Below are 27,731 nucleotides of genomic sequence, written 5' to 3' on the forward strand. Positions count from 1 at the left end.
GCAGAGTAAACTGACCCCAGGACCAAAACAGAAGTCCGCAATCTCCACCGCAGATGGCCATTACCCGGCTACTGTGATGCCCTTTCAGGAGCATAGCTTGGTTAGTAAAACTGGGGGGGGGCTTCAGATTTTCCAACAGTCATTCTGGCATATAATGTTAAAATACATTATACGACAAGGGCGCACAGATGGGCTTTTTTTTCATTTTTTTTTATTTTTCTAAAAACCTTTATTGAGGAAAGTCAGGTGATATAAATTACACTGTGCAACACTACAGCTCAGATCGACAAAATACAAATCAAGTCAAGCCTTCGGTAACAAGTATACTACCACTGACAGCAAGCAGAGATACATGAAGGTTGAGAACACAGCTCCACTAAACAGCGGTCCCACAGCTCAAAGGGGATCACACATGCGAAGAGCACATCATTGGGGAGTACCAGGAAGCGGGGGCGCCTACAGGAGGGGAGGAGGCGGTCACTGGCCAGCACAGGCGGCCGCCGCGGACCCAGGGCCGGCGGGGAGCGCGGGATAGGCAGGGCCACTGGGGTGGGAACGGGAATGGAGATAGGTAACCAAAGGGCCCCAAATATCAACAGGACGGGACTTGGCGGGCAGCAAATCCTAAAACTCCGATAAGAGAGTCTGACATAGAGAGGCTTCCTCCAGCCAGCTCTCTAGCCTTGGAGTAGGTCTACGACCCCAACACATGGCCACTCTATGCCTAGCCAGGACCAGCAGCATCAAAATCAGGCGTCTGGAAGCATCAGGACAGAATTTTACGAAGCCAAGGAGGCACAGGGGAGGGTCAGGATGCACTGTGGCACTAGTAATGTCAGAAATGGTGGAACACACCCCCTGCCAGAACTCAGAGACCTTGGGGCATAACCACGCTAAGTGCGCAAAGTCAGCGGCAGGAGCAGCGCAACGCATACAAGTGTCCCTAGGAATGAGCCCGAGCCTGTGCAGCTGAGCAGGGGTGCGGTGCAGCCTGTGCAAGTACTTAAAATGTATCAGACGGAGCCGGTAATTCAGTGACAGCTTTTTCATCTGGTTACAACAGTATAACCAGTCGGCCTGTGGAATGTCCATACCAAGATCCGCGCCCCAAGCCTCAAGCACCCGGTCCGAGGAAATCGAGGTGGACATTAGAGTGAGCGCTTATAATTTGGTAACTATTTGTGTGGCGACGGGGACATATGTATGTAGTCGAGAGCTGGCATCGTGGGTGGGGGTTGAGGGAATGTAGAGCGTAGTTTCCGGCAAATAGCACGCAGGTGGTAGAATAACGGCGTGTCCAGAGGCCCGACGAGTCTGGAAGAGAATAGAAGGTGTTCTCTGGGTAAAGATCCGCCACTGTCTGCAAACCCAAACGTGACGCATGCCTGGACATGCCTGAGGGCTGAAGAGGGGGAAATTCTGGGGGGTTCACTATTGGCACGGTATTAGCAGAAAGCAGAGGGAGATTAGAGAGCCGGCGTAGGCCAGACCAGGCCCAGCGCAACGTCTCAACCGTGTCGACCTCCCCCTGCGGGCGCACCGCGGGTGCGATCAAAGCCGTGGACAAAGGCCAGGGGGAAGCTAAATCCTTCTCAGCAGCAACGTGAGGCTGCAAAGGGGTAGGGTGGATCCAGAAATGCAGGAAGATGGCCCGGGCACACAAGGCATAAATCCTGAAATCAGGCGCGCCCATACCACCGGCCAACATGGGGAGAGTGAGTATGTCGTATGTCGTATGCGACTCTTGGCTGTTTACCCGCCTAGACAAGCAAAATGATTAGGGAGCATAATTTGCAAAAGAAATGAGAAGTAAGAGGGATAGGGATATTTAAAAACAGGTACAGAAACTTAGGCAGGACCACCATCTTGGCGATTGCGATCTGGCTTGCCAGGGATAACGGAAGTCGGCTCCATGATGGAATCCTAGATTCCAGCCAGTCAACCACACTCCCGAAGTTAGATCTCCACAGTTAGTCCAGATCCCTACTCAGCCAGATGCCCAAATATCGCGTGGGACCTGAAGCCCATACGAACTGAAAGTCCGGTGCAAAAGGCGTGGTGGCATCTATCAGAGGGAATAGAACAGACTTGCTCCAGTTCACTTGTATGCTGGAAAGACCGCCAAAGCGTATGATTTCCCGGACCAGGGGGCTGTGATTTTCCTGGGGATAACGGACGTATAGGGTAACATCGTCCGCATACACAGATACAAGTGTGGAGCGGGACGAAAAGCCTATACCTCTGTGAGTATGGTGCTACCAGAGCATGGCGGCCTGGGGCTCCATAGTGATGGCAAAAAGCATGGGCGATAGTGGGCACCCCTGACGTGTGCCACGAGCAATACTAATAGGATCGGAGATCTGGCTGTTAATACGAAGACGTGCCGAGGGATTGGTGTAAAGAAGTTTAACCTGGCGCTGAAGCCCGTGCGGGGCAAGAGGTAAAATAAAAAGGGCCACTCTAGCGTATCGAACGCCTTTGTTGCGTCCAGCAGGGCAGCCACGGCCAGGAGGTTAGGATTAATTTGATGCAAAACTGAGAAAATTGTGCTGAGGTTGTGCGAAGTTGCCCTACCGGGAATAAAACCGGACTAGTCGGGGAGGGCAATGAGGGGCATGAAAATAGAAAACGGGAGGCAATCAGTTTGGCAAAAATGTTGTTATCAATGTTGATTAGGGAGAGGGGGTGGTAGGAGTCGCGACAGTCGGCAGGTTTGTAGGATGCATTATACAAAGCCGCCAAGTGTGGTTCTGAGAGATCAGCGTACATTTTGTAAAATGAGGCAGGTAAGCCATCCAGGCCAGGGGCCTTGTCCCTGGGTAAGCTACTAATGGCTGCAAGAATTTCCTCCTTGGAGAAACGTTCGGCAAGAAATTTACGGTGGTAGACTTCGAGTCAGACTAGCGCAATAGGCTCAAAATATTGATCAAAAGCCTCCCGTCCCAGTGGAGCACCGGCAGAATATAGCTGAGAATAATAGTCCATAAAGCGGGACTTAATTTCCTCCGGGGAGGTAGTCCTACACGAACCACCGTCACTAAGGGCCGTTATATAAGAAGCAGTATGCGGAGGGCGGACAAGATTGGCAAGAATGCACCCCGGGCGGTCCCCCTCACCGAAACGACGAGCCTGACCTTCCCTACCCAAGAAGGACAGTTTGCAGTCAGCCACAGAGAATTCAGTATGTTTTTGACATATTAACGCCAGTGTCTCAGTACAGGGGTGTGCCGCCTGAGCGGCATCTATGTCTTTAATTTCCGCCTCAAGCTTAGCCAAAGTAGGGCGGATAGAGGGGAGGACGCTGGCCTGTTTTGAAATACATTTGCATCGAATGACAGCCTTAAACCCTTCCCATAGTATTGAAGTGGGTCTGTACAAATGTTCCCTTTGTTCAGGTGTCAGTCATGGAAGATTGCAGTTTTGTAAACATTGATCCACATTGTCCAGCTGTCAAAGAGTTCTGGACAAAGGGGGTGGCATCCTCTCCTGTGAGGGAAGCCAGATTTGCATATCTTTAAAGCTCCCTGCCTTGGAATGCTAATCTGCAGGACATCTTGTAGGAGGGGGTGTAAACACACTCTGCATGAGCAGGCTTTGTTTCTGACTTCCTCAGAGCAAAGGTCCACACTCCTGGGGATCAGAAACTCATCTCTGGTAACAGACAGGCAAAGTCACCAGTCACCTAGCACACCAGTAGTCGGTAGGGTTTCAGGAGGCACCTCTAAGGTGCTCTCTGGGTGCCTGTATTAATAAATCCAACACAGGAATCAGTGTGGGTTTATTCATACAATATGTTTGATACCAAACACCCCTATTTTCAGTGAAGCCATCATGTAGCTGGGGGACTCGTTTTTACCAGTGTCCAGCACATGCACTTAAAATGGCTTCCTTGATCACTTGTACTAGCAGCAATCGAACTGACCAGCACAGGGGCATATATGCTCCTGCAGGTATGCCTACACATGTACTATAGTGTACGCTGTCTTAGGGATGTAAGGCCTATTGTAGAGGTGATTGTAGAGGTGATTTACATATACTGCATTCAGTGTCTGCAGGCATGGCATACAGGGATATGTGCCATGTTGTGTTTTCACTTTTGTCAGCACCAAGACACGCAGCCTGCAGTTACAGACTGTGAATGTTGGGTGAGGGGTCCATGAGGGTGGCTTAATACATGCTGCAGCCCTTAGAAACCCTCTTTACCCATGCCCGGGGTACCATAGGCACCATTTACTAGGGACTTACAGGGAGTGCTAAAGGTATTGCCAATTGGGGTACAATTGCACCGTTTTGGGGGAGAGATCTGGCACTGGGGTCCTGATTAGCAAGAACCCAGTACACTTCCAGTCAAAATCACATCAAATACCAGGCAAAAAGTGTGGGTAACCATGTAAAAAAATGGGCACTTTCCTACAGATTGTGTATGTAAGTCAGTTAACTTTCTCTCCCTCTTCCTTTTCTCCATAATAAAAACCTCAACTTGTAAACATAACACAAACACCAATATACGTTTCTCTGAGATTTTACTTCCATCTTTGAATCTTCTAAGGGAATAGTGAATTTCCTCCTAGGCACTCTTGAAGGTCATTCTCTGACCCTAGGCACCCTCATTAATCAAAAGTGTTGGAAAAACATGGTATATATCTGTTCTTCAAGTTCATTTTCTGCGTGCTTTCCTCACTTCTGTGGTACCTGTTTGTTATTCATTTCACCTTGAGAGTCCTTCTCCCACTCATCCCAGATGCTGTACTTATAGGTGTATCAATGTTCTTCTGCATTTCATAAACACCAGTTAGCTCAAGTGGGATACAAACCCTCATTGCCCTTTTTTGACTGGGATGTTCTTTGTTGGGGATCCCATTTTCTTATTTTTCAATTTATTGTTGCCTTCCCTTCTATGGCCTATTATTCGGTTCTCGTATGTTACAGTCTTCCTCTGAAATGTTGTGAGCTTCTTTAACCCATTGACCGTGGCGCGAATTCCGCCGCTGTGCGGGCGAAATAACGAGTGGGCGGGGTTCAGACTGCCCCCGGCTGTCCTCCGCACATACCCACTGTGACTGACCGTCCGACGCATGGAAAGGGTTAACCTTCAGTGTAGTGCTTGCCATTATGTCCTTTTCTCTTCATCTGAACATTACAATTTCCAGGAATATGCTCCTGTACTGAATCGTTTTACCAAAATGCATTTCAATCACTGGGAGGTATAGTATACATTTGGCTGACATGGAAAATGCCAAGTCTTTAAAAATCATCACTGTGCTTTCTCTGCATAGCATAGTATTCTGGGCTCGTCTGGCGTTTAAAATCTGGTCCTTTGTTAGAAAGGATAAAAGTTTTGCCACGATATCCCTGTGTCTTGCTTTTGTACCCACATTTGTCCTCCCTGCCTGCTCTGTTTATTATCTATGCCTATAGGGAAATCTTCTCCCTTCTGGAGGATTTTCCTTAAGAGGTTGTGTATGTATACTTCTAAGTTATCCCCTTTCTCTTTCTGTCAGGTTTCTGATTCTTTTATTATCTTAATAAGTCCAATTTTTCAGGTGCTCACATTTTTCTGAGTTGCTTTACTAAATTTTCCAGTGGTAAAATTGAAGTTGTGTCAACTTAGTTCAAGAACTAATTCTGCGGACCAATCATACAATCACTGTCAGACATGGGCTAAGACTGAGCATGTCTCATTTGATATCTGATATATCTGATTGAGGTTTATTGAGGCCTTCTGAATTGGAAAGCTGTTTTTAAGTTAAGACAGGGGGGACCTACCTGAAATTGCCTGGGGTAGCACCAGTGACCCTTGCCTGCTGTTGGATCTGCGGTCCTTGCCCCCTTGCTGCCTCGGCTGCGCACGCTCGCCTCCTGCCGCTGCTCACCTGCACCAACTCGGAGCGGCCGCTATGTGAACTACAGCGCCCAGCAGCCCATGCGGCCGGAAGCCGCTAGCCCGGAAAGCGCACCAGGAGGCGCTCAAATTGCGGCGTTACTCCCCGCGTCGTGGGATCGCGTGCGGGAGAAGCCCGGGACAAGGGTGGGCCCTCTTAGGCCCTCAGAGGCCAGAGGAGGCTGGGCTGGGCCACGGACTTTGGTCCTGCATCCTATGACTTATACAACCATAAAGTGAGACTTTCATTTTGTTTACAGGATAAAGTGTATTCGAAGTTTGTTTTCATTCTCCAAATTGTGACCATGTCTAAAACCAAAATTGATAAGACCACATCTGGGTTGGGTACTATGGACAATTATCTGGTAAAAAAAGGTTCATCAAATTAATAGCGAACGTAGGGCTTCATTAGGTCGAGATAGTCATCTGGTGTCAGATGAAGTTATGTCGTTCTCAGTTGCAGATTTTACTGTTACTGATATCCCTGATGTGGGCAATAGGTCCGTCATAATAGCTGAAGCGCAGGTCCATGTTGAGTCCCAGGAAAATTTACTCGATATATCTATTGAGGCATTAGAACAGCCATTGCCTATCTCCAGACCGGTGAGATCTTGCAGAAAGCCACAGACCAAACGCGGGGGAAGTATGGTAAAAAAAGAGTAGAAATAGCTCAATCAGTCCCAAATAGTCACACTAGTGGAACTGATTCACATGGCGGCAAAAATGTAGTTGCCATAAATCTAAATCCGGAGCAATTTGCCCAATTGATTAGCACCTTTGAAGGAAAAATAGAGGCTAAGATAGAAGAGTTAATGAAACCTTTGGTATCTAAATTGGATACTATGGCCCTAGAAGTTAATAGACTAGGTGGCTTGATAGCAACACACCTGGCCATGGTCCCGGCCGTAAGACCTAAGGCTGTAGATAAGGGACATAAGGGAGATGGGCAGGGTACTGGCAGATTGAACTTACAGCAAACTAGCCAGCAAATAACTGTAATTGAACCTGTCCCACTTGACCTTGCAACTCCAATCAGTCAGAATAAACAGCCTATAGTAGTTCCAGAGGGTAACCCGGATATTAGACGAGTAAAGAAAAGTCGCTACATCAACCTACCTCCAGACTGTGCACCTTATGTGGTTGTCCTAACAAATGTCCCGCCCATTGAATATCAATCTGCTCAGTTATATGAGGAATCCCATGGTTCATTAAAAAACAAAACGGTATCATGGTTGAATAACAAATGTGGTTTCCCAATCACATACTCTAATCAAATTTTGTCAACTAGAAGGGTGAACTGGATAGGCCCGTCCAGAAAAACATCTAGTGGGGATTGTATTGTTGTCAACTTCAAACATCCCCAACACGTGGCAACAGTTTTATTAAGAGCAGCCTCCTTAGTTTACAATGTGAACAGTGTATGCGTACGCCCACTTGGTTATTTTTATACCCATCTAATCAAAGCCCCTCCTATTCCTAGTAAAACAAGATCATTTATTCCAATTCAGCCCCCGGTTCCTGAAGCAGCATATCTGTATAATGTTGATAGTCACTGTATGAATGGGTTCAACGTTGTAACACAGAACAGATTTGATTCACTTTCAGGCCTGGAGGCGTGTGATTGACGCAAGGAATCTGAGGAAATGGAAACATTGGCTGTAGTGGGACATATGGAAACCACATCCGTAAAACAGAGTGGAAACAATGTAATTTCATGGAACATTGCTGGACTGGGTGCTAAGATGGAGGATTGCAATTGGACTAGGTATATTAAGCAGTTTCAGATTATTTGTATGCAGGAGACTTGGTCAGTTGAATGTGACTATTTTCTTGAAGGGTACAAGGCATTTTATGTCCCTGCAATAGAAACAACTAGGGGAAGACCAAAGGGGGGAATGGTTACGTTCATTTCTGTTGCGTTACCTTGTAAAATTCGCAGAGTCTTAACAAGCAATTTTGGTATTATAGGTTTAATTCTAATGGGAGAAAACTGTATGGCTGGTATGGTCAATTTCTATAATGCTGTCAACTCATGCTCAGTTAGCAGTCAGATATCAGCACTGAATGTCTTCATAAGTAACTCAATGAGGGATTGCATCCATAATCTTATGATTATGGGTGATTTTAATGTTCACCCTTGTGGTGATCCCCTTCTGAAAAGTATCTCGGACTTGCATTGCTCACGTTCTGAAGAACCGGGTTATTTAAGACCCAGCGGCGCCAGGGATAACGCCCTAGTCTCCGGGTCCACCTGTCTTAGAGTACAGAGACACGGGATACTTCTTGGTGACGTCAAAGATCAATTTAATTAGCTGCAGCCAGTAACAGATATCCTAGAAGTACAACACGGTGTATGTTCTCAGGAGACTGCTCAATTTTACAAAGCTAGTCATCCCTTTTTATACCAAAAATTATGCTTCAGGCAAACATTCCTTATTTACAATTGACCATTCACATGTTTTCATCAAAAGGAAAAAGCAGGATCATGATGACAAGTCCATTTTTCAGTTTGTCCAGCCCACACTCAACTATTGGTCAAACCTAACATTCTTCATCAGATCGGTCGATCGAACCCACCATAAAAACGGGCACATCCCCATCGTAAACGGCCCATAAAGAAAGTAGCAGAGACAGGTGTGAGCAAGATAAGACATAGTGATGCGCAATAAAAGGTTTGATGGTGTCTTGTGTCTTGTTCAGTAATCTTGATCAGCTACTGGGAAAGGAACTGGCTTAACAAGTTTTGGCTTCAGGCAAGAGGGTCGCTCGCTCAGGTCATTCAGAAGTCAGCTAAAGTGTACGTGTGCTTGGAGACTCGTTTGGCCACTGTCATCGGCCTATGTGAGGGCAACCACAAAATGGCTGCCGTATACAAAATGGAACCCGAGGGTTCAGAACGGAATCCCTGACTTCATGGTGATCTCGTCACCCGAATATGACGAAAATGCTCGTATACCTTACACTTGCCATTTTCGGTCTAATGTTACCAAAATCGTCATGATACGACGACTTTTATGAAACGGGTTCAGAATTTCAGTACCTCAGATCCGAGGGTATACATCTGGAACACACGACAGAGGGGGAACTCTTTAATGACCTACTGAATGATCTGGATCTATCATTGACTATGGCACTGACGGACCCTATCAAGTGTTTTGAGATCCCGACTTTCAAGAGTCATTGAAGGGGAACTTTTATTGATTATATATTAGTAACATCCTCAATGCAGTCCTTTGTGGACTCTTTTGCTATTGAAAACAGTGAATTCAGTGATCACAACCCGCTTACTGTACATTTAAGGGGTCCTTGGACAGCTAATGAACGTTCAAATCTTATTACTGGTAGGTTGAGCACAACTGATGGGAGACGTCGTCTCAGATGGTCGAAGATCACCCCAGACTTGTTGTATAAAGATATTAAAGCCATTTGTGCGGATGAAATTATGGTTTGCATGCAAGAAGGGACGCACCCGAGGAAGGTTCTTACAGCCTTCCAAAGTTTATCGGATAAAGTGACACAGTTGTTGCTGGTCCCCGCAAAGAAATTAGAGATTGTGGGACCAAAGTGGTTCAACCGTGACTGCTCTAAAGCAGCTAGAAACCTGAGGTTGGCACTAGCAGCTAAACCGAGAATAAAGACGACAGTTCAATTGTGCCGTAAAGATTAAAAATCTACCATTGCTAAACATAAGGAATCCCTTAGAGAGGAGGCATGGAGTGAGATCCTTGATCCCACTACCTTGCGGTGTAGCTCCAGATTCTGGGCGGTAATGAAGAAACCTTTCCTGGTCCAGGTACCAGGTGACGGTCTGGAATGCTACATAACAAAGGAGGAGTGGGAAGTACATTTTAAGCAATTATATTGCTGTTCGATGGACGACATGCCCAACCCTGCCCCTTGTAATAATGGACAAATGATTAGTTTTGACAGAAGGGAGGTTTTGGAGGGCATTGAGGGAATAAAAGCCGGGAAAGCGCCCGGTCCCGATGGGATCCCTCCAGACTTATTCAAGTCTGAACCAAGTTTTTGGGCACCTATATTAGAGTCTGTTTTTAACGTTGCGGCAAAATATGGTTGTCCACAATCGTGGGGTGTCTCTACGATTGTCCCAGTCTTTAAGAAGGGGGACAAAGGCAGCCCACATTGTTGTAGGCCTATTTCATTAATAGAGTCTATGGTAAAAATCGTAGGAAGAATCCTACTACAGAGACTTTCTGACTGGGCGTTGGAAAATAATATTATGTCCATCTCACAGTATGGTTTTTGTAGTGGCCGTTCAACAGTAACCCAGTGTCTTAACTTCTTTTTAATACTAAGTAAGTATACTGTCGCTCAAAGGGGCACCATCCACCTCGCCTTCATGGATCCGTCCTCAGCTTTCGACTGTGTTTATGGGGGAAAGCTCTGGCAGTACATGAGGGCGAAGGGTGTTGATGGTGGTATTGTCAACTTTCTTGTTGATTTACATAGTAATACTCGAGCAAATTGGAGATATTTCCAAGATCTGAGCACAATAAATAACTTTGACATCAGAAAGGGTGTGCGCCAAGGGTGTATCTTGGCCCCCTTTCTTTTTAATTTTTATATCAACGATCTAGATAGTGTGCTACAGAAGGTAGCGGCTGATTGCCCCAGAGTCGGTAGGCGGGGAATTCCGGTGCTTTTATACGCAGACGATGCGGTTTTAATTTCTAGAACTGAGATGGGTCTGCAAGCCTTATTAAATGAATTTAAACTGTTCATGATGGATAGAGATCTTATGGTCAACAACTCGAAGTCTTTTGTTATGCAAGTTGGCCAACAACCAAGAAGGAACTTTTCATTTAAAATTGATGATGTAGTAATCCCCATTGCAAAAACATTTTTGTATCTTGGGGTCCTTTTTGATTCCAAACTTAACTGGGGTCCTCATCTTATAAAAAAGAAGGGGGAACTGGTTAGGGCTAATGCTACCATCTTTAATTTTGCATCAAAACTGGGGAAAAAACCTACCAGTGCTATGCTGAAACTTTATAATGCAAAATGGGGGGCAATTGCCACATATGGCAGTGAAATTTGGGGGTACGTGGCCGGTGAGCAGCTACAGATTGTTGAAAATTCTTTTTTGAAGCGTATTCTGTGCGTTCCTACAGGTACACCTAATCTTGCAGTACACGAAGAGTTAGGGATGCAATACTTAGGTGATATCTTCCCCTTACGCCCGTTGACCTGTTGGCTAAAATTGTGGTTAAACCAGGATATACCACTGGCACATTTGATTGTGGGGGACTATATGATTCAGGATAATGTAATGGGTTCCCCATGGATAAAATATGTGAAATCTAGTTTCTCTAGGCTTGGTCGTCTGGAACTGTTTGACCACCCAAATCAGATTGTAAAGGGGGATCTGGAGGTAATTAAACGGGACCTACTTTTGGATAGGAAGATCCAGAGGGATGAAGTGGAGCTCCAGAAACAAAGTGTGAGAAAATTTGTCATGCTGAAAACATGTGAAACTGCAGAGCCGTACCTGTTGGGCTCACTGACCTCTCATGAAAAGTTCCTGTTAACAAGGTTTAGGTTAACCCCTTGCATGCTGGTGACGAACCCCAGCCGTCACGCTCCGCGGTGCTCGTGTGCTGATGACGGCTGGGGTTCGTCACGGCCCGCCCTGTTCGTTTGTTTACCGCACTGCGGCGGAAACGGGCCAGCAGCGAAGGGGTGAAATCTCTTTCATCATCTACTGATTAGGCCAAAAACTGATGTTTTTAATAAATTGGCAGCACCCTGCGGCTGCGACGGAAAGTCTCCGTAGGACATGTTGCACTTTATATTTTTATGTAGATTTTATGAATACCCACGCACGCGCTATCTGGTAACTCTTTTAAAAATACTTTATTTTATTCAGATCAGACCGGCTTTAATGTACTTACAACTTTTGCACAATGACAGTATTCTCCATATTACTGAATTTTTAAAATTGGCTGTTAGGCTGAGAAATTGTATGGACAAGTAATTTTTTTTTATTCTCCCATGTGACGAATGTATTAGTTCTTTTTCCCTATTGACAGGATGATACCGTACTTTTTCACTTTTGGCACTTTATCTGATATGTGATTATAATTATTGTTTTTAACTGCCTATCAATGTATATGTACTTTTATGGTTTGTGTAAAAACCGAAATAAAGTTTTTATTGGTAAGTTAAGAAAGGAGTACAATTTGCTCTGCTTAGGGGTCTTCTCCTGCTTTGACATGTAGGTATCTCTCTCTCTAATCTCTAGTCTCTGTGTTTTCCTTCTTATTCCCAATGCAAGTTTAGAAACATTTCTCATGGAAGAGACAAGTCTAGCTCCCGGCCCAAGTTCAGCTCTGATTTCCCTCTACCTTTTATAACAGCCTTAGGGCATCCAAATGAGGCAATTATACTTAGATAGCTTCACCAAGAAGCCAGTGCAACCAATATGGTTGCTTCTACCTTTTGCCCATTGTGGCAGAAACTTAAAGACAGACAACTACCAATTATTATGATACTTGATGTGATGTTACTGTGGATCTTAACTTAAAATATATTACAAGCAACAGCGCAAGCCCTGTCTCAGGCGAGACCGAAAAAGGAGCTCCCTTAAAGTGAGCAGTGAAAAGATACAAGTCAGCCAAGCAAAAGTATGGTAAATAAACTATGCTCCAGTGAGGGATGAACACATGATAGGCAAGATAATTAAACCAACCAATGGAAAGCAGTGGGTGGCAAATTCCTGGTAAGCCCACAACAGGTGTTTTCACAGCCACATAATTGGGCTTTCCGGCAGGTGAGACCTAAAAAGGGGTGCTTTGTTAAACTGATCTATTACATAGACAAGACTGGTTTGTTAGACTCCGGATACAGGGTCACTCAAGAAGTGTCGCACGTAAAGGCAACAAACCGCAAACCTGTTAATGTCACGCAAAAGCAATTTAAAAACTTGGCGGCTATAGATTAGCTTTCATTGCATGTTTTTTTTTAAGACACATGTCAGTGTTGCATTGGGATCATTAATAGGCCCTGACATCCTAAAGTGGAGCACATTTTGAGATTGCGACTTTTCTCAAAACACTGCTTCAGTGTTTTAAGAATAATGAAAAGGAGGAGGAGGGCGGTTTCTCTAAAAGAGGCATGTTTTCTTAAATTCAATGAGATTTAAAAAAAAATGCAAATATTGCCAGGACTAATTGAGCACAGATTAGTTTACAATGCTTAACCACACCTGAATATAAATAAGTGAGGCCACTTCTGCTCAGGCCTCCTGCCTCAGCTCGATCTGCCCTCATTAATGGGCCGGGCCAGCGAGAGACTGGGAATGACACCTCCACCCCGTTGGTAAAAGGGAGGTAATAGAGGCCCCTCTGTGTCAGGAAAGGCCGCTCGGGCTCCCCATCCCCCACTGCGCCGCAGGCGGCATCTAACCAGCGCAGACACTGCACATATCGGCCGCTGCGCAGGCCAAAAAATAGCGGGCCACAGCTGCAACTCCGATACCGGCCCATGGCCAGAGTGCCCGCTTTACCAATCCGACCCTGGCACACAAGATCTATCTACAAGACTGCCTGTATCACCCGCAAAGCCTTGCACTCCTCCTCTCCTCGCTACCTGGCGAATAATCCGAAACTCTCTGGAGGCTCAAGACCATCTCGTAATGCGGAAAATCTACTGCTTGAACCTCCCACCTTCAAGAAGGAAAGATCGATGGCCCAATCCTTTTCAGGCATCGCGGGGAGAATCTGGAACTCACTTCCGCCTCAGCTCCGGACCCCCACCTCCTCCCAGGCCTTCAAAATGGACCTCAAAGTTCTCCTCTTTCAAAGACACTTCCAAATTTAATTCACACCCTCTCTATTATCTGAAGTAAGAACTTCCATTATAGAAAATTCGATTGTCCTTAGACTATGAAAGTGCCTTCCCAGTGTGTTCTTGCGGTTTGAGTGTCTGCCATTTATTGCAGTATTATCCTTCTACCTGTGTTTGGTACTCTTTTGTAACATGCACACGTCACTTTTCTCTTGTAAACATACTGGTTGGCTACCTCTTACATTTTGTTTACTTTAGACACTTGCAAGTGCCACCATTGCCTTAACGTTTGTTCTTGTGCTTGAGTGTCTGCCATTTTTTGCAGTATTATACCTCTACTTGTACTTTGTACGCTTTTGTAACTTGCACACATGGCACTTTTCCCTCCTGTAATGTACCATTTGCTACCTCTTGTATTTTGTTTGCTCACAATTGTCACTTTTGCCTCATGTAACTTAACGTTTGCTTTTGTGTAATTTGTTCTCATGTAATTCCCTCCTCATGTATCAGTTCTGTTCCTATTGTGAAGGGCTCTGACCCCTTCGGGTAAAGTCCGCGCTATATAAAAAAACCGCATAAAATAAATAAAAGGAAAATTTGACGTTCATCACCTTTTAAGCGTTCTTCGTTAGCTTGGGAGGCTGGGCTTGCTTTGGGCTTCTTTCGGTAGTCCGTGCTGCGCGTTGTGTGCTTCTTTCGGAGAGGGTGGGGCTTATTTTTGGTTTCAGTCCTGAGAAAGTCAACGGGATGCGGAAGTGAAGTGACTGCAGGACCACTGTGAGCCTATGACCCGCACAGCTGCTGCTGGTGAGTACAGCCTGGCAGGGCAGCTTTGGACCGGGGGCAACAGCGCCTGTGGCAAGAAACACCGGGTGTGTAGCGTGCTCACGAGCGTGTCACCTTGTGTTGTCCCCTACTCAGCTTTCAGACCAGAGGTATCCCGGGCCCTCCTTCGCCACTGCGTGCCCCGGCTTTTTATTGCCCCCTCCTTGGGACCGTTCCGATGGCACCCCCTCCACCCACCCTTTCTCCCTCCCTAGTCCTGCTCCCCATCCAACGCAAAGGAAAGGCGGGGAGCTCCCGTATCCTCCACACACATAAGCCTTGAATGATAATGCTTTAAGCTAACCGGACATGGCACAGGTGTGATACGTGATGCCACCCAGTAGCGTGGCAGCAGTCTAAGCAAGTGTACTTTCAGGGCATTCCATTCCAAAAATAATCTCTGATGGAATTAGTGTAGTAGTTATTTGTACATCAGAATCCTTGCCATGTCGGTGTACAATGCATTGTAAAATAATAGTCAAAGTACAGTTCAAATTGCTGTAAAGGACAGTTAAGGTATATAGCTGGAAAACAATTAACATAGTCCGTAAGTGTGAGCTAATCAAAATAAAGTTAGAGGCATTTTCTGAAAAAGTTGACGTTTGCTCAGCTTATTGCAAGGGAGGCGGAAGAGCTTCCACTTCCAGATATTTGCCAGCAAATAAGGGCTTGATAGTGATTTTGTTTCTGAACTCGGGAGTTCGATATGAAGAGGGGACATAGAAATCATTTCCCTCATAGCGCAGGAGATTTGTACTAGGTCCGATTCAAATGCAGGTGTAATTTCGTTAACGTCATGTTACACTTATTGAAATTTGCACAATTTCGACAGTACACCACATAGCATAATTACGTGCCGTTCGCAGTAATATTTTGTAGTCCAAGCTCACGAATAATGCGAATGGCCAGAAGGCAAGTGGCTGTTGCTTCATGCCACTTGTGTTTTTTCACGCTATATTTTTACAGCCAAGTGTGTCTGTCCGTCCAAAACGAACACGCGGAAACATTTTGTGCTAAAAGGATTGGCATTTTGCATAATTTGTTTGAAATGCTATGTAATTATGCAGAAGTAAATAGCACAAACTTCGCACGCTCCTGATTTTTACCTTGTGAGTAGGTTGAATTGTTCATTTGCTTTACTTTGTGTGCAGTAGTTGCTGTTGTTTTTTAGTTTCTGCTAGATTGCGGGGTAGCTGCTTGAATTGACAGAAACTGCCATAATTTGATCGAAATTATCACCATCACCATTACTGGTAAACTGAGCTGCAGCGTGAAGAGCATCTTTAAGAGATGCAACTCGTTTTTTAGGAATTGCAGAGAGCATATCATTTCCTTTTATGAATTTTAAAGACCAAAGCTTGTACAGCTAGCTTAATACAGGTTTTAGAAAGGCACGGTTTCATATACTATATCATCCTGAATTGGTTTCTGATGCCCTTGGGTATGGATTTAACGTGGTACATAGAGTTGGGTGAACCTGAAGAATTTAACAACATTGGATGTTGACTGGCGCATTGATAAGGCATATAGGTATGAAGCCCTACAGCATGGCCGCAAACTGATTGATACTAATCCTCTTTAAATGAGTATAATTTTGAATTTATAATGAGATGAAGTGACGCTACACATTTTTATTAACGATATATACTTTAGTAACTTCACAAACTATGGTGATTCTATGCTACTTCTTAGTGGTGAGCGGATTACTATGACTCATATTTCTACTGGAACACTTGTTTGGTTTGGGGATGTTTCCCTTTTGGCTATGGTTTAATTGAGAGATAACTTTGTCATACTGAAGCTCTAAAAATTGAATCGTAATGGCTATTATACTTTGTTTTGGGTTGCAGCCCTGAGGAAGTCATTGGTCGAATTAGACCAGACGAAACACGTGTTGGCTGCATTTTGGTTTGAAGAATATATTGAAGATTGTATTTCAATGAAGAAGAAAATTGAAACATATCAAGAATAAAAACTTGAGTTACTTCGCTTGAAAAAGCATTTGTGGACTTTGAGTGCTCAATGGAAATAGTTGATCTTGTTATGAGCTATAATGATATAGCACTCTAATCTTGTCGTGATAACCGACTTGCTGTCATTTGGAGCACCACTTCTAATATTGTGATTTGTGACAATCCTTTACCTGCTGTGCGCTCTAACTATAACAGTTACCGTGGTTCATTTGTATCATCCTGAATTGGTTTCTGATGCCCTTGGGTATGGATTTAACGTGGTACATAGAGTTGGGTGAACCTGAGGAATTTAACAATAGTGACAAAATTAGGGCCAGTATAGACAGTTAATTAGCTGGACAGTCATTGCAAATCTTGCCGTTTTGTTTAGGGGAGAGGAGAAAGAACAATTATGTATGTAGTATATTGACCGTATATTTCATCTGAGCCATTGCTGGATTTTGGATAGATGTGGAGAGAGTGAAAATTGTTGTTCGTTGTGTCCATTCTTATATCACAGGCAGTATTTGTAAAGCAGCAGTTATTTTAGTCGGATACCCATATTTTAAAAGAATCACAAACATATTGCATATGTTTTACGGCCTGATGTCTTGAATGTCGTATATACGTACATACATACACTATACGAATCAGACACAAACTATCTATATGCAAACCGATTTGGTCCTGCACCAATAAGAACAGTGAAGCCCGAATTGCTAGGTGCTGTTTTCTATGATTGGGATTACAAGTAAACCCAGGACAGTTTTGGCTAGGTTAGGCCTCATCAATGAGGTTTTTCTCCAGTCTTTGACGCACAGTGAGCAAGGGACATAGGGCCAGATGTAGGTAACTTCAATTTACCGACTCATAAATACCGAATTTTACCGATTCGGTATTTATGAATCGGTAAATATGAAGGAGGGAGATGTAGGTAATTTTTAAATTTGAATTACCGAATCGGTAACATTCGGTATTTACCGATTCGGTAATTTACCGAATCGGTAAATACCGAATGTTGCAAGGGTGCAGGGGGTGTCACTTTGACACCCTCTAGCACCCCAAGTAAAGGCATGTGTGACATGTGGCACACATACATGCCCTAAGGGCATGTCTGTGTGTCACATTGCACAGTGTGCATGCACAGATGTGCATGCACACCTGGATTCGGTATTTTAACACACAATAGTATTGTGTGGTAAAATACCGACTCTTAAGGGCCTGTGGCACTCTCAGGAGTGTCACCTACATTTGGATTTACCGAATCGGTAAAACTACCGATTCGGTATTTTACAGAATCGGTAAATTTACCGATTCTGTAAAATAATGGCCCCTACATCTGAAAACCCAAATACCGGTCGGTAACGGCCGAATTCGGCCGTTACCGACCGGTATTAGGGCTCCTACATCTGGCCTATGATCTTAACGTGCCTCATGGGAAGGCACTTGAATAATATTTACAGGCCGATTCACAAAGGTAAATTTGGATGCAAACATAAGTTTAGCACCTTTTATTTCAAGTTGTAAGCTTGTTTCCTGCTGAGAGCAACATTGTATTGTCCGACAAACTATTTTGCATTGGAAGGTAGATGGCCACTGTTAATATAATTGTAAATCTGTGCTTCTTTCTCAGGTAGTTAATGGTGAATAACATTTCGAATATTTGTCCCTGCTCTCATTAATATGTCATCAGGATCAAAGGGTCAATTTGGTATCTTATGCAGATGACATCCAACTCATCCTAATATTTGACATGCCCGTACCTCAAATCCTGAAATCTCGTAATCAATGTTTCTCTGCCATTCCTGCATAGATGAATACAAACCTCTTGTAGCCTAATGCTTCCAAAAGTGAAGTTCTGTTTTGGGGTCACAAATCTTTATGGGCACCTTAGTTATGCCGACTTGCTTGGGTGAAGTCCAAACAACTGTTAACCCAATAAAAAGCTTGGCCTTCTTTTTTGAAAAATCTTTCCAAACAGATTGATGCGTTTGTCGCTTATTACCATCTCTTCACCTTAGAGAACTGGTGGTGAAAGCATCTTTCAAGTCTAGGTTTGATTATGTCAGCACTTGCTACTTGTCGGCTTTCTTCATGAGCTTTCTAGATTCAGAACACAATAGTCTGCATTATTCATAACGTCAGGAAGTTTGACAGGTTATTGAAAGCACGCAGGAGATTAAACTGGCTTCCTGTCAGTCAGTGAATACCCTTTAAAGTTATTTGGTTTGCCCATAAAGCCTTTTATTGATCAGGTTTCTTCATTCTCTGAAGAGAACAGATCGAATGTGGTCTGAAATGATCTATGTGGTATGCCACTCTCTCGTATTTGCGGTTCGTCTAACCTCTTGAGCCCAGTGTGGTGGTCGCTCTTTTTCCAGCATTGCACCTTCTATCTGGAAAAAAAATATATTGCATATGTGTTAGAAACCTTCCTATTCTGTTAATTCTTTATCTGAACCTCATGTGCATTTTACTTCCTAGTACTATATCATCTCTGGGTGTACACAGCACTCTATAAGTTACAATGCAATGAAAGGTTTTAGTGTTATTTTTTAAGGAACCATTTATATAACTGTGTATGATGTCTAAATTGCTACATGGGTACTTGTACCCTCAGAAACTACACACAATTTTTCTGGGAACCTCTGATAGGTACTGGAGGGGGTGTGGGTTCCTAGGCGATTTCAGACATATTTGGTGGGACTGCACTTTCTTCAAACCTTTCTGGAAGGAGATCCTGTCCCAAATAAAACTCATCTTAAGCTACCCCATTTCCGGCTCCATGGAACCGGTCTTGTTGGGGGGTCAGGACCCACTCCTAAAAAGACAGACACAGAGTGACAAATCCGTATTGTGGCACTGCCAAAATGCCAGTTGCTGTTTCTTAGAAGAAACAAGAGGCCCCATCCCTAACCCAGTGGCATGCAAGATTGTGAAGGGCCTTGGCTCTGAAGCGAATGACTGATATCGTTGAGGACTCCAGGAAGGGTTTTGATTACATTTGGTCCCCATTGGTCAGATACCTATCAGAGGGGCTCCCTTTGCCAGCTTGCAATCCAAGGCTTAGGGCCCTCCACTTATTCTTAATCTAATTACCCACCACCGTAGGGAGCTATGGAAACTGTGCTGAACATCGGGGCGGAGTCTTCGATTCCCCAACCCTCACGCTCATTTCGCTTCTCTCATCATTTGCACCATGATTTATTCCTTTTTCCTTTTTTTCTTAGGTATAATTAAGTTTCCTTTTCCTGTTACTCTCTTGGGGGGGTAGATGGTTATTAGTTCGCATTATCGGGAATGCAACATGTCCTGTTGAAACTGTGCCATATATTAAAATTCATTCGCTTGGCATTGTGGGGCAAACTGTAGCTTTTAACCCGTTACATGCTGCCGTTGGCCGTGGCGAGCCTTACCTTCGTAGTGCTGCGCACGTCCAACGGCCGACACGGCACCGCCCGCGCAAGGAAACGCCCGCACCGCTTTGGAATTACCGCCGCGGTTAACGGTTTAAGAACAAACTGTTTACCTGGGCGGATGATATGAAATGTTATATATGTAATGCTTTTGTTACACTCTCTGAGAAAATTTCAATAAAAACATTTTGAAATAAATTGCTACATGTATCCACAGAGAGTTCTGCATAATTTGCCTTTAATGTTCTCATATTTTTCGTGTCTGAGATGGTCAGGAGCAGCTGGGTTGGTCGTTGGACAGAGTAGATTGCCTTAAAAAGTATGGGGTTTGTTTTTGGGGATGCAGCTTAAGGGCCGGGAACAGACCTCAACTGCCCCCACAAGCTAAAAAATAGCATTTGCAAAGCTTTTTACTTTCTAAAATGTTAATTACTGTTCAGTGCCAGTATCTATACAGAGCCTTCACTTTAGGGAAAAGAAGTCAGGAGGTTATCAACTCTATTGTTATTTTGTTATTCATTACCCAGTGAATCATAACATATCACGGTGAAAGTCTTTCAGTTACATTAAGGCAGTCCGAAAACGTGTTGCCAAACCATCTTTCGGCCCATGTTCATAGAGTTACAGGGTGCCTCATCCTCTTACACAGTGGATTACTTTCAGGCTGTGGGCAGAGTAAATATGCCTGCCTGTGCCACTCCTATGCAACTGAACGTTATTTCACTTGCACACATTTTGCCTCTCTATGAAGGTGGTTAACCTTGGCTTTGATGCTCTGCCATAATCCAGTCTTATGGTCTGCCAAAACAGCAGCTTTGACAGATGTCATAGGAACAAAACGGCAGGTATGGGTGTGCTCAGACGTGAGTCCCAGGCTCTCCACACCACTGGAGTCAAGCTATCCAGGCTGATGAAGGCTGATAGCCAGAAACCGGTCCTTGGATGCTTGATTCCGGTCTGGGAAAGACATGGCTTGGTAGTTCGGACTGGACTGTTCCCATGAGGCACAGGGTCAGAGCTGATTTGCATATAGCCAGTGTCTAACCCAGGGTGGTGTGGAGTGCAAAAAAACGATGGATTTAGGCCCAGATCATTGTACTGGGGTGAATGTATGACATTGTTCTACATTCTGTCCATCAACTTTGTTTTTTGCAAGGTTTACATTACAGGCATGACCAAGCCTGTTGTAAGGAGTGGAATACACTCAGATATACATCACAGTTGATTTAATGGTACTGTAGGGCCCCTGGGATGGAGCTGCACGTCCCATGACACCGTGCTGCATGCCTCAAGGGACAGAGCTGTTTAAAAACCTGCAAGATTGGTGGAACTGTCTAAGAGACTCTGCGTTTGGCCCATGGGATGGAGTTGCAGGGCCTTGAACATAACACTTGCAGTTATGATATGGAGCAACAGGGTTGGTGGGATAACACTTAGAGCAGGAGGTACCTTGTGATGTTGTCAGAGGGCCATTGGGTTCCTGCTTTGGTGCCAGGTTTCTGTATGGATTGTAGCATACTGCTGCAGCCTCTTGCTTTGTTGGGCTAGGCTGTTCCAGTACCATATTGTTGGTCTGGTTACACAGTTTCTCAGGACACATGGCAGTGACTTACCCTTTGTCTCTCGCTTCAAAATAGTGGCACGCAACTCTCCAAATGCGGTCACGTTGTAGTCGGGTCTAGCCAATCTGTGGCTCAGTTGATATTCATACTTACAGAAAGTGAGTTTTTGAACAGACTTGCACACCACATGATGCACAGGACTGTCAAAAAGGGTTGGGGCCTAGAACCTATGAAATTATTTACTGACAGTGGCTTACTAACGAGAAATACAAATTTGGATGGACCTGGACTTAATGACTGGGCCATGACATCAAACTCATTCCCCCCCCCCCCCCCCCCCCCCCCCATCCCTGACACATGTCTCTCCTTCTTGTCCCTTGATTATAGCACTCGCCAAAGAACCTCGTAAATCTCTGGCTGGTGCTAAACTCAGTTTAGTCTTAAATGATTTCAGCGTAGTATATTTCCTCAATTTTATAAAGAGCTTTCAGATTTGGAGACTAACAGTTTTATATCACTCTCTGCTCTCTTTTTCTAGGTAACCTTAAGCCCATTGCAGCAGAAGGTGATCGCAGCATGGACTCGGATCACTGGAATTGAGGTTCCTGCTTGCAGTTAAAGTACACATACACCCTAAGGGTGAACAGATGGACGCAGCGGACACTATGATGGTAGGCCGAGTATCACATAAGAGCCCTCCACATTAAACTTGAGCAAGGTACTTGGGGTGAGTAGACAGACTTAAGAATGAAATAGTAACTCATGAGGTAAAGGAACATCACTGGCATGAGTAAAGACACGAGAAAAGCAACAAAGACACGAGAAACATGACTGGTTATGACTAAAGACACAAACGCCACAGATTACAAATAGGGAATTTGAGAAGAATCTGCGAATGGGACCTAGAACAACCAAATAAATACCACTCGGAGTGCAGAGACACACTTAAGAAAGCTAGTGATTCGTGAAAGTGCCACCAGGAAGGGCCTCTGACTGGGGAGGCTAAACATCAAAAGAAAATCTAAACGAGAAAGCAGCATAATGACGCGCGACGTGGGGCTCGATGACGAGCTCCCTGACTGGGTTGGAGCCAAAGAATTTTACCAGAAGTATGACCCCAAGGATATTATTGGCAGGTACGGTGATCAGTGTCTCCCACTCTCTCAAATCATTCCCTTCTCCTTTCTTTATATCTTTATTATGCTCCTCTCATGTGATCTTTCTTAGATCATTTTACTGTCTATCTTTTACTCCTCTCTATTTTGTATCCTCTGCAATGCTTGTCTTTTTCTTTTCTTCCTCTGTTTTTAATTACAAATATATATTTTTTTTTACCCCTCTCTGCCTCACGTTTTAGTTCTGGTATCCACTTTATTTTTTCCTCTCCTTTTTCTGTTACTATTTTTCTCTTACATTTCTTGTGCCTTACAATTTTTTCCCCTTTCCCTCTGTTTTTTTTCCTCCTCCCTTCTACTTAGTTGTCTTTTCTTCCTTTCGTGGCCCTTTCCTTACATTTCTTATCCGCTTCCCCCTCAGTCTTCCCTTTGGCTTTCCCTTCTATTCCTTTTTTTTTTTTCTTTTCCTTCTCTTCTTTCTGTCACCTACTTTTTCTGCTGTTGATTTTTCCTTGTACTCCTTTCCTCGCTCATCTGTTCTCTGCCTCTTTCCATTTTCCTCTCTCTAATTTTGTTTGTTCTTCTAATGCCTTAACATCTAAGACAAATATGCCTTCTCTTTTAGTACTTTTCTGTAAGAACTTCACCTAGTGTTGCTTTCAAACACTTTCCCCAGGGGTGTCAGCAGTACTGTCCGTCGGTGCATCCACAAACAGACAGGCAAGGAGTATGCAGTGAAGATTATTGAGATCACGCCAGAGCGCATGACCTCTCAACAGTTGGAGGAGGTCCGGCAGTCCACGGTGAAGGAAATCGACATCCTCCGCAAGGTGGCTGGACATCCGTATATCAGTAAGAGCACCCTCCATAGACAGTGTCTGCTCTCCTGAGCTTTTAAACTCTCACACGCTTCCTTTTTCCTCTTTTTCCAGCATTTTATTTTTTCGCTCTTTGCCTTATCTCTTTTGATCTTTGTCCCTATCTTTTTCTTTTGTTTATTTTCTTTCACATCCTAATACTTCTCTTTTCATTTATAATGGTCAAAGATTGGCAAGGAAATATCCATTTCTGTCCATCCAATCCATTGCTTTCTTTTGACCTAGACTTATACATACCACAAAGCACAAACCAAGTGGGGTCCAACTCTTAGTGAAGATAATTACCATTCAAAAAACAAAAAAATTCACAACCAATAGGTTGTTGATGACCTATTTAAAATGAGTGTGAAAAAAATCCCCCCATCCCACTTTTCTCCTCAGATACTTAGAGGCCCATTAGGATGACGGGCGGACTTTGTCCGCCCGTCATTCTGTCGTGTGGAGGGACCGCCCGCCATAAGGTCAGGGGTCCCGTGGCGGGTATTAGGATGCGCCCGCCACTGTGGCGAGCGCATCCTCCATTTTTAACATTGTGGCGGGCGGTGCTCTCAGCACCGCCTGCCACAATGCTAAAAATGCTTGTAGGCATTTGCATACACAAAGCGGCAAGCTCCGCGCGGTGCCTGCTGCTTTGTGTATGCAAATGCTGGGGGGTACCACAGGTACCCCCCGTGTGCACCTCCCACCTCTCCTTCACTCTAGGGGCTCCCAGGGGGCCCCCAAAGTGAAGACCGCGATGCCGCCACGGAAAGGCATCTCTGCAAGCCCATGCTAATATGGCTACACCGCCACCTTATTAGACCTTTTCGCTTGCGACCGGGGCGGAAAAGCGGCGGACGGTCTTTCCGTCCGCCGCTGATCCCCTAGCCATGCTAATATGGCGGGGGGTCATTCTGGTGAGGATAGCGGGCGGATTGCCCCCGCCAGGCTGGCGGTGGCTACCGCCAGCCTGGCAGGGGCAATCTGCCCGCCATACTAATGGGCCCCTTAGTGTATGTCCTGAAGCTGTTCCTGTTATTTGCACAAACTATGCTGGTTCAGTAGTAAATGGGGAAATTGGTAACAACTTGTTCAGTGCCTGGTATGAGCCTGCGAAGAAAGCCTACTGGGCAATAGGTTTTATTTATTTATTTATTTATTTTGAAAGTTTTATATTGCGCGAACAAGATCTTTGCAGATAACAGAGCTCTTTACATAGGCAAGGGGGGAAGGGGTAGGGTGGGTACACGAGGGAGCATAGTTAGGAAGGTAGGTCGTCAATGCAAGTAGTGCAAATAGGAGGGAGCATGAGCAATCGGGTAGGGTCGATAATATAAGTAAAACACATGTGCAAGGGATCAAATAAGTAATACAGATCGACGCACAGTCTTAGAAGATCAGAAGTAGTAGTTCAAGTGTATTTAGCCATGAGGATAGCTTTAACTTCCTTCTTAAAAAGAAAAGTGGAGGGGATGAGCCTGGTTTCAGGAGGGAGTGAGTTCCAGATCCTGGGCGCCATTCCTGAGAAGGAGTGTTTGTAAGTTCTTTCCTTCTGGAATCTTCGAGGCTTCAGCAGAAGATTGTTTGTACTTCTGTTGGTTCTGGAGCCGCCGGAAATTGTCAGCTTCTGAGTGAGGTAGCCGGGTGAGTTCAGGTGTATAGCTTTGTGCGTCAAGCAGGCAATTTTCAGATGTATTCTGGCTTCAAAAGGCAGCCAATTCAGGGATTTAAAGTCCGGGGAGATATGTGAGTGTTTTTTTGATCCAGTGATGAGTCTCGCTGCCGCGTTAAGTGAAGCTCTTAGGGGTGCAGTTGTGGTTAGGGGGAGCCCGCAGAGGGCGATGCTGCCGTAGTCTATGCGAGGGATGATTAGTGCTTGTACTGCAGTTTGGAAGTCCTCGGCTGGGAGGAAGGGTTTAAGTTTTCTCAAGGTATTTATTTGGAAGTTCACTCCCTTAGTTGCCTTGCTTATATGCCGCTGCATATTGAGATTGGCGTCAAGTGTTATGCCTAAAGATTTTGCTGAATCAACTATGGTCGGTTGGACATTGAGTGCAGTTAGGTGTTTAAGCCAGGTTTGAGTGGTAGAGATTTTCGCGGGAGGTGAGATCAGAAGGAACTCAGTTTTCATAGCATTGAGTTTGAGGTGGTTATCGGCCAGCCAGGATTGTGTGCTTCTGATTGTTGAGTTCAGATGCATAATGTCTTTGGGTGATTGTAGTTTGAGATATAGTTGAGTGTCATCGGCGTACATGTGAAAGTGTACATTGGATGCTTGTAGCAATGCGGTGAGAGGTTCCATAACTAGGTTGAACAAAGTAGGGGATAGGCAGGATCCTTGAGGGACACCTAACGATACAGGTACTGGAGAGGACATCCGGTTGTTGCTCTTGAATTTCTGAGACCTGTTGTGTAGAAAGGAGGTGAACCATTGAAGAACAGTCCCAGAAAGACCCATTCTTGTGTTTAGGAGTTCGAGTAAGTTCTCATGTTTCACAGTGTCGAATGCTGAGGAGAGATCAAGAAGGATGAGGAGGCAGGTATCATTTTGATCTAAAATTTGGAGGGCGTCGTCAATTATGCGAGTCATAGCAGTTTCGGTAATGTGCCCTGCTCTGAAGCCTGATTGATGAGGGTTGAGGAGATCAAACTGTTCTATGTGCTTTGTCAATTGTCAGGGGTGTGGAATTTATTAAAATATCTACTTGTCCATGGGGCAGGTTGCTTCATAAATCTACTTGTCCTGTAAGAAAATCCACTTGTCTCTTTGTTGCCATGCAGTGTGGCGACAGATTATGGCAGCAATCTCATTATATAAGAGCTCTTGTATAGCCTCTCTGATTATGCCAGGGTTCATATCACGAAAGTCATATAGCTGCACTTAATGCAAGGACATATAACAAGGGTGCACTTTTGAGACTTTCTTTAATAATTGGGCCCCAAATTTGGTCTGGCGTTAACCATGACCCTTTGTTTTTATTAAAATTCTCTAATCTCTTCTCTTAGTTTTGTTCCGTGCCAGTAACTAATGCCAAAACAAGTCGTGCAATGCCAAAACTAAAAAGCTGACCGCCCATTTCAGACCTACTGGCTTTGCCAATGCTTGTTTATTTGTATGTTTCCCATAATCTTATTAAAACTGGTTACACTGATTTCTCAATAAGAATATTTTTTGGGAAATGCTAGCATGCATCAACACATTTTACTAAATGACGCTGCAAAGAAACAGTACCTGAAATTTTACAGTAGTTTAGCAAAAACAAACTCCTACTTTCATTTTTTAGGAACATTTTATGTTGAAAGCAAAGAATCATTAATCTTGCTTTCAAGCTTCTGCAAATATTTGCATCTAATTAGAAAGCATTCTGTGGGCATAATGCATAGCATCATATTGCTAAACTTTGAAACCGTGTGTACACATTTTTATACTGGAACCACTGTCAGTAGTGCAGTCAGAACTTACATTTACTCACAGCGCTCACCTTAATAATAAAGGCTTTCAATTAATGAACCATAAACACAAGATTGAACAGCATTAACATATGCACACAAATATTAACGTAACTGCAGACAGTGCCCTTCCCTGATCCATAATGTGATACTGCAAACTGGCAGCCAAAGGGTTAGTGCTGCAGGGGATTAGGCCTACTTGTCCCAAGGACAACATACACATTCAAACTTGTTGCCCTTGACCCCAAACAATATGTCCTGGGCGTCGGGCTATAGGAATTCCACATCCCTGAATTGTAGTTGAACGCATTTTTCCAACAGTTTGGCGAGAGTGGGAATGTTGGTAATAGGACGGTAGTTGTTTAGATCAGTGGGGTCGGCTGTTGGTTTCTTTAGTAAAGGTGTAACTTGTCCAACTTTGAGGGAGTCAGGGATGGTTCCTTGTTGAAGTGAGCTATTGATAATTTTAGTCCAGAGTGGGAGGAGCAAAGGGGTGAAGTCTTTTACAGCGTTAGCAGGAAGAGGGTCATTGAGGTGATTGGATGGTTTCAGGGTGCTGAGTAGTCTGTCAATTTCTTCTTCAGAGTAAGTACCAAAGGATGACCGTTGGTTTTAGTATTTCAGTAAACTGTTTGGAAAAGTTCAGGCGCACAGCTTGTGTAGTTCACTTATTCTTGCCCATGTACAGACCGCCAAACAGCTGACAGATTGGCACCCCAATTTGACTTACAGCTACTCCCACGATTTTCAGTAGTGTGAACAGCACAATTCATTAGTTGGTTTTCTAATTGTTGTACTGCACGTTCCTAAAAACTATAATTCTGGTGTTCAGCGGAGTCAAATTAGCTTGGATTATTTTGAGCTTCC

At 44.4% G+C, this 27,731-nt stretch overlaps 1 protein-coding gene across 1 annotated transcript in view; it reads left to right on the forward strand.

Moving 5' to 3' along the window:
- The first annotated feature begins 14,364 nt into the window (after positions 1 to 14,364).
- The window catches only part of PHKG2 (phosphorylase kinase catalytic subunit gamma 2), a 100,654-nt gene continuing 87,287 nt past the window's right edge, over positions 14,365 to 27,731 (forward strand). The window contains exons 1-3 of the mRNA XM_078652852.1: positions 14,365 to 14,494; positions 21,981 to 22,578; positions 23,234 to 23,409. Coding sequence (XP_078508978.1) covers positions 22,484 to 22,578; positions 23,234 to 23,409 — 271 coding nt within the window. The 5' untranslated portion in view covers positions 14,365 to 14,494; positions 21,981 to 22,483. The remainder of the gene's footprint in view (positions 14,495 to 21,980; positions 22,579 to 23,233; positions 23,410 to 27,731) is intronic.

This window comes from Lissotriton helveticus, chromosome 7, assembly GCF_964261635.1.
Source record: "Lissotriton helveticus chromosome 7, aLisHel1.1, whole genome shotgun sequence".
Taxonomy (NCBI): Eukaryota; Metazoa; Chordata; class Amphibia; order Caudata; family Salamandridae; genus Lissotriton; species Lissotriton helveticus.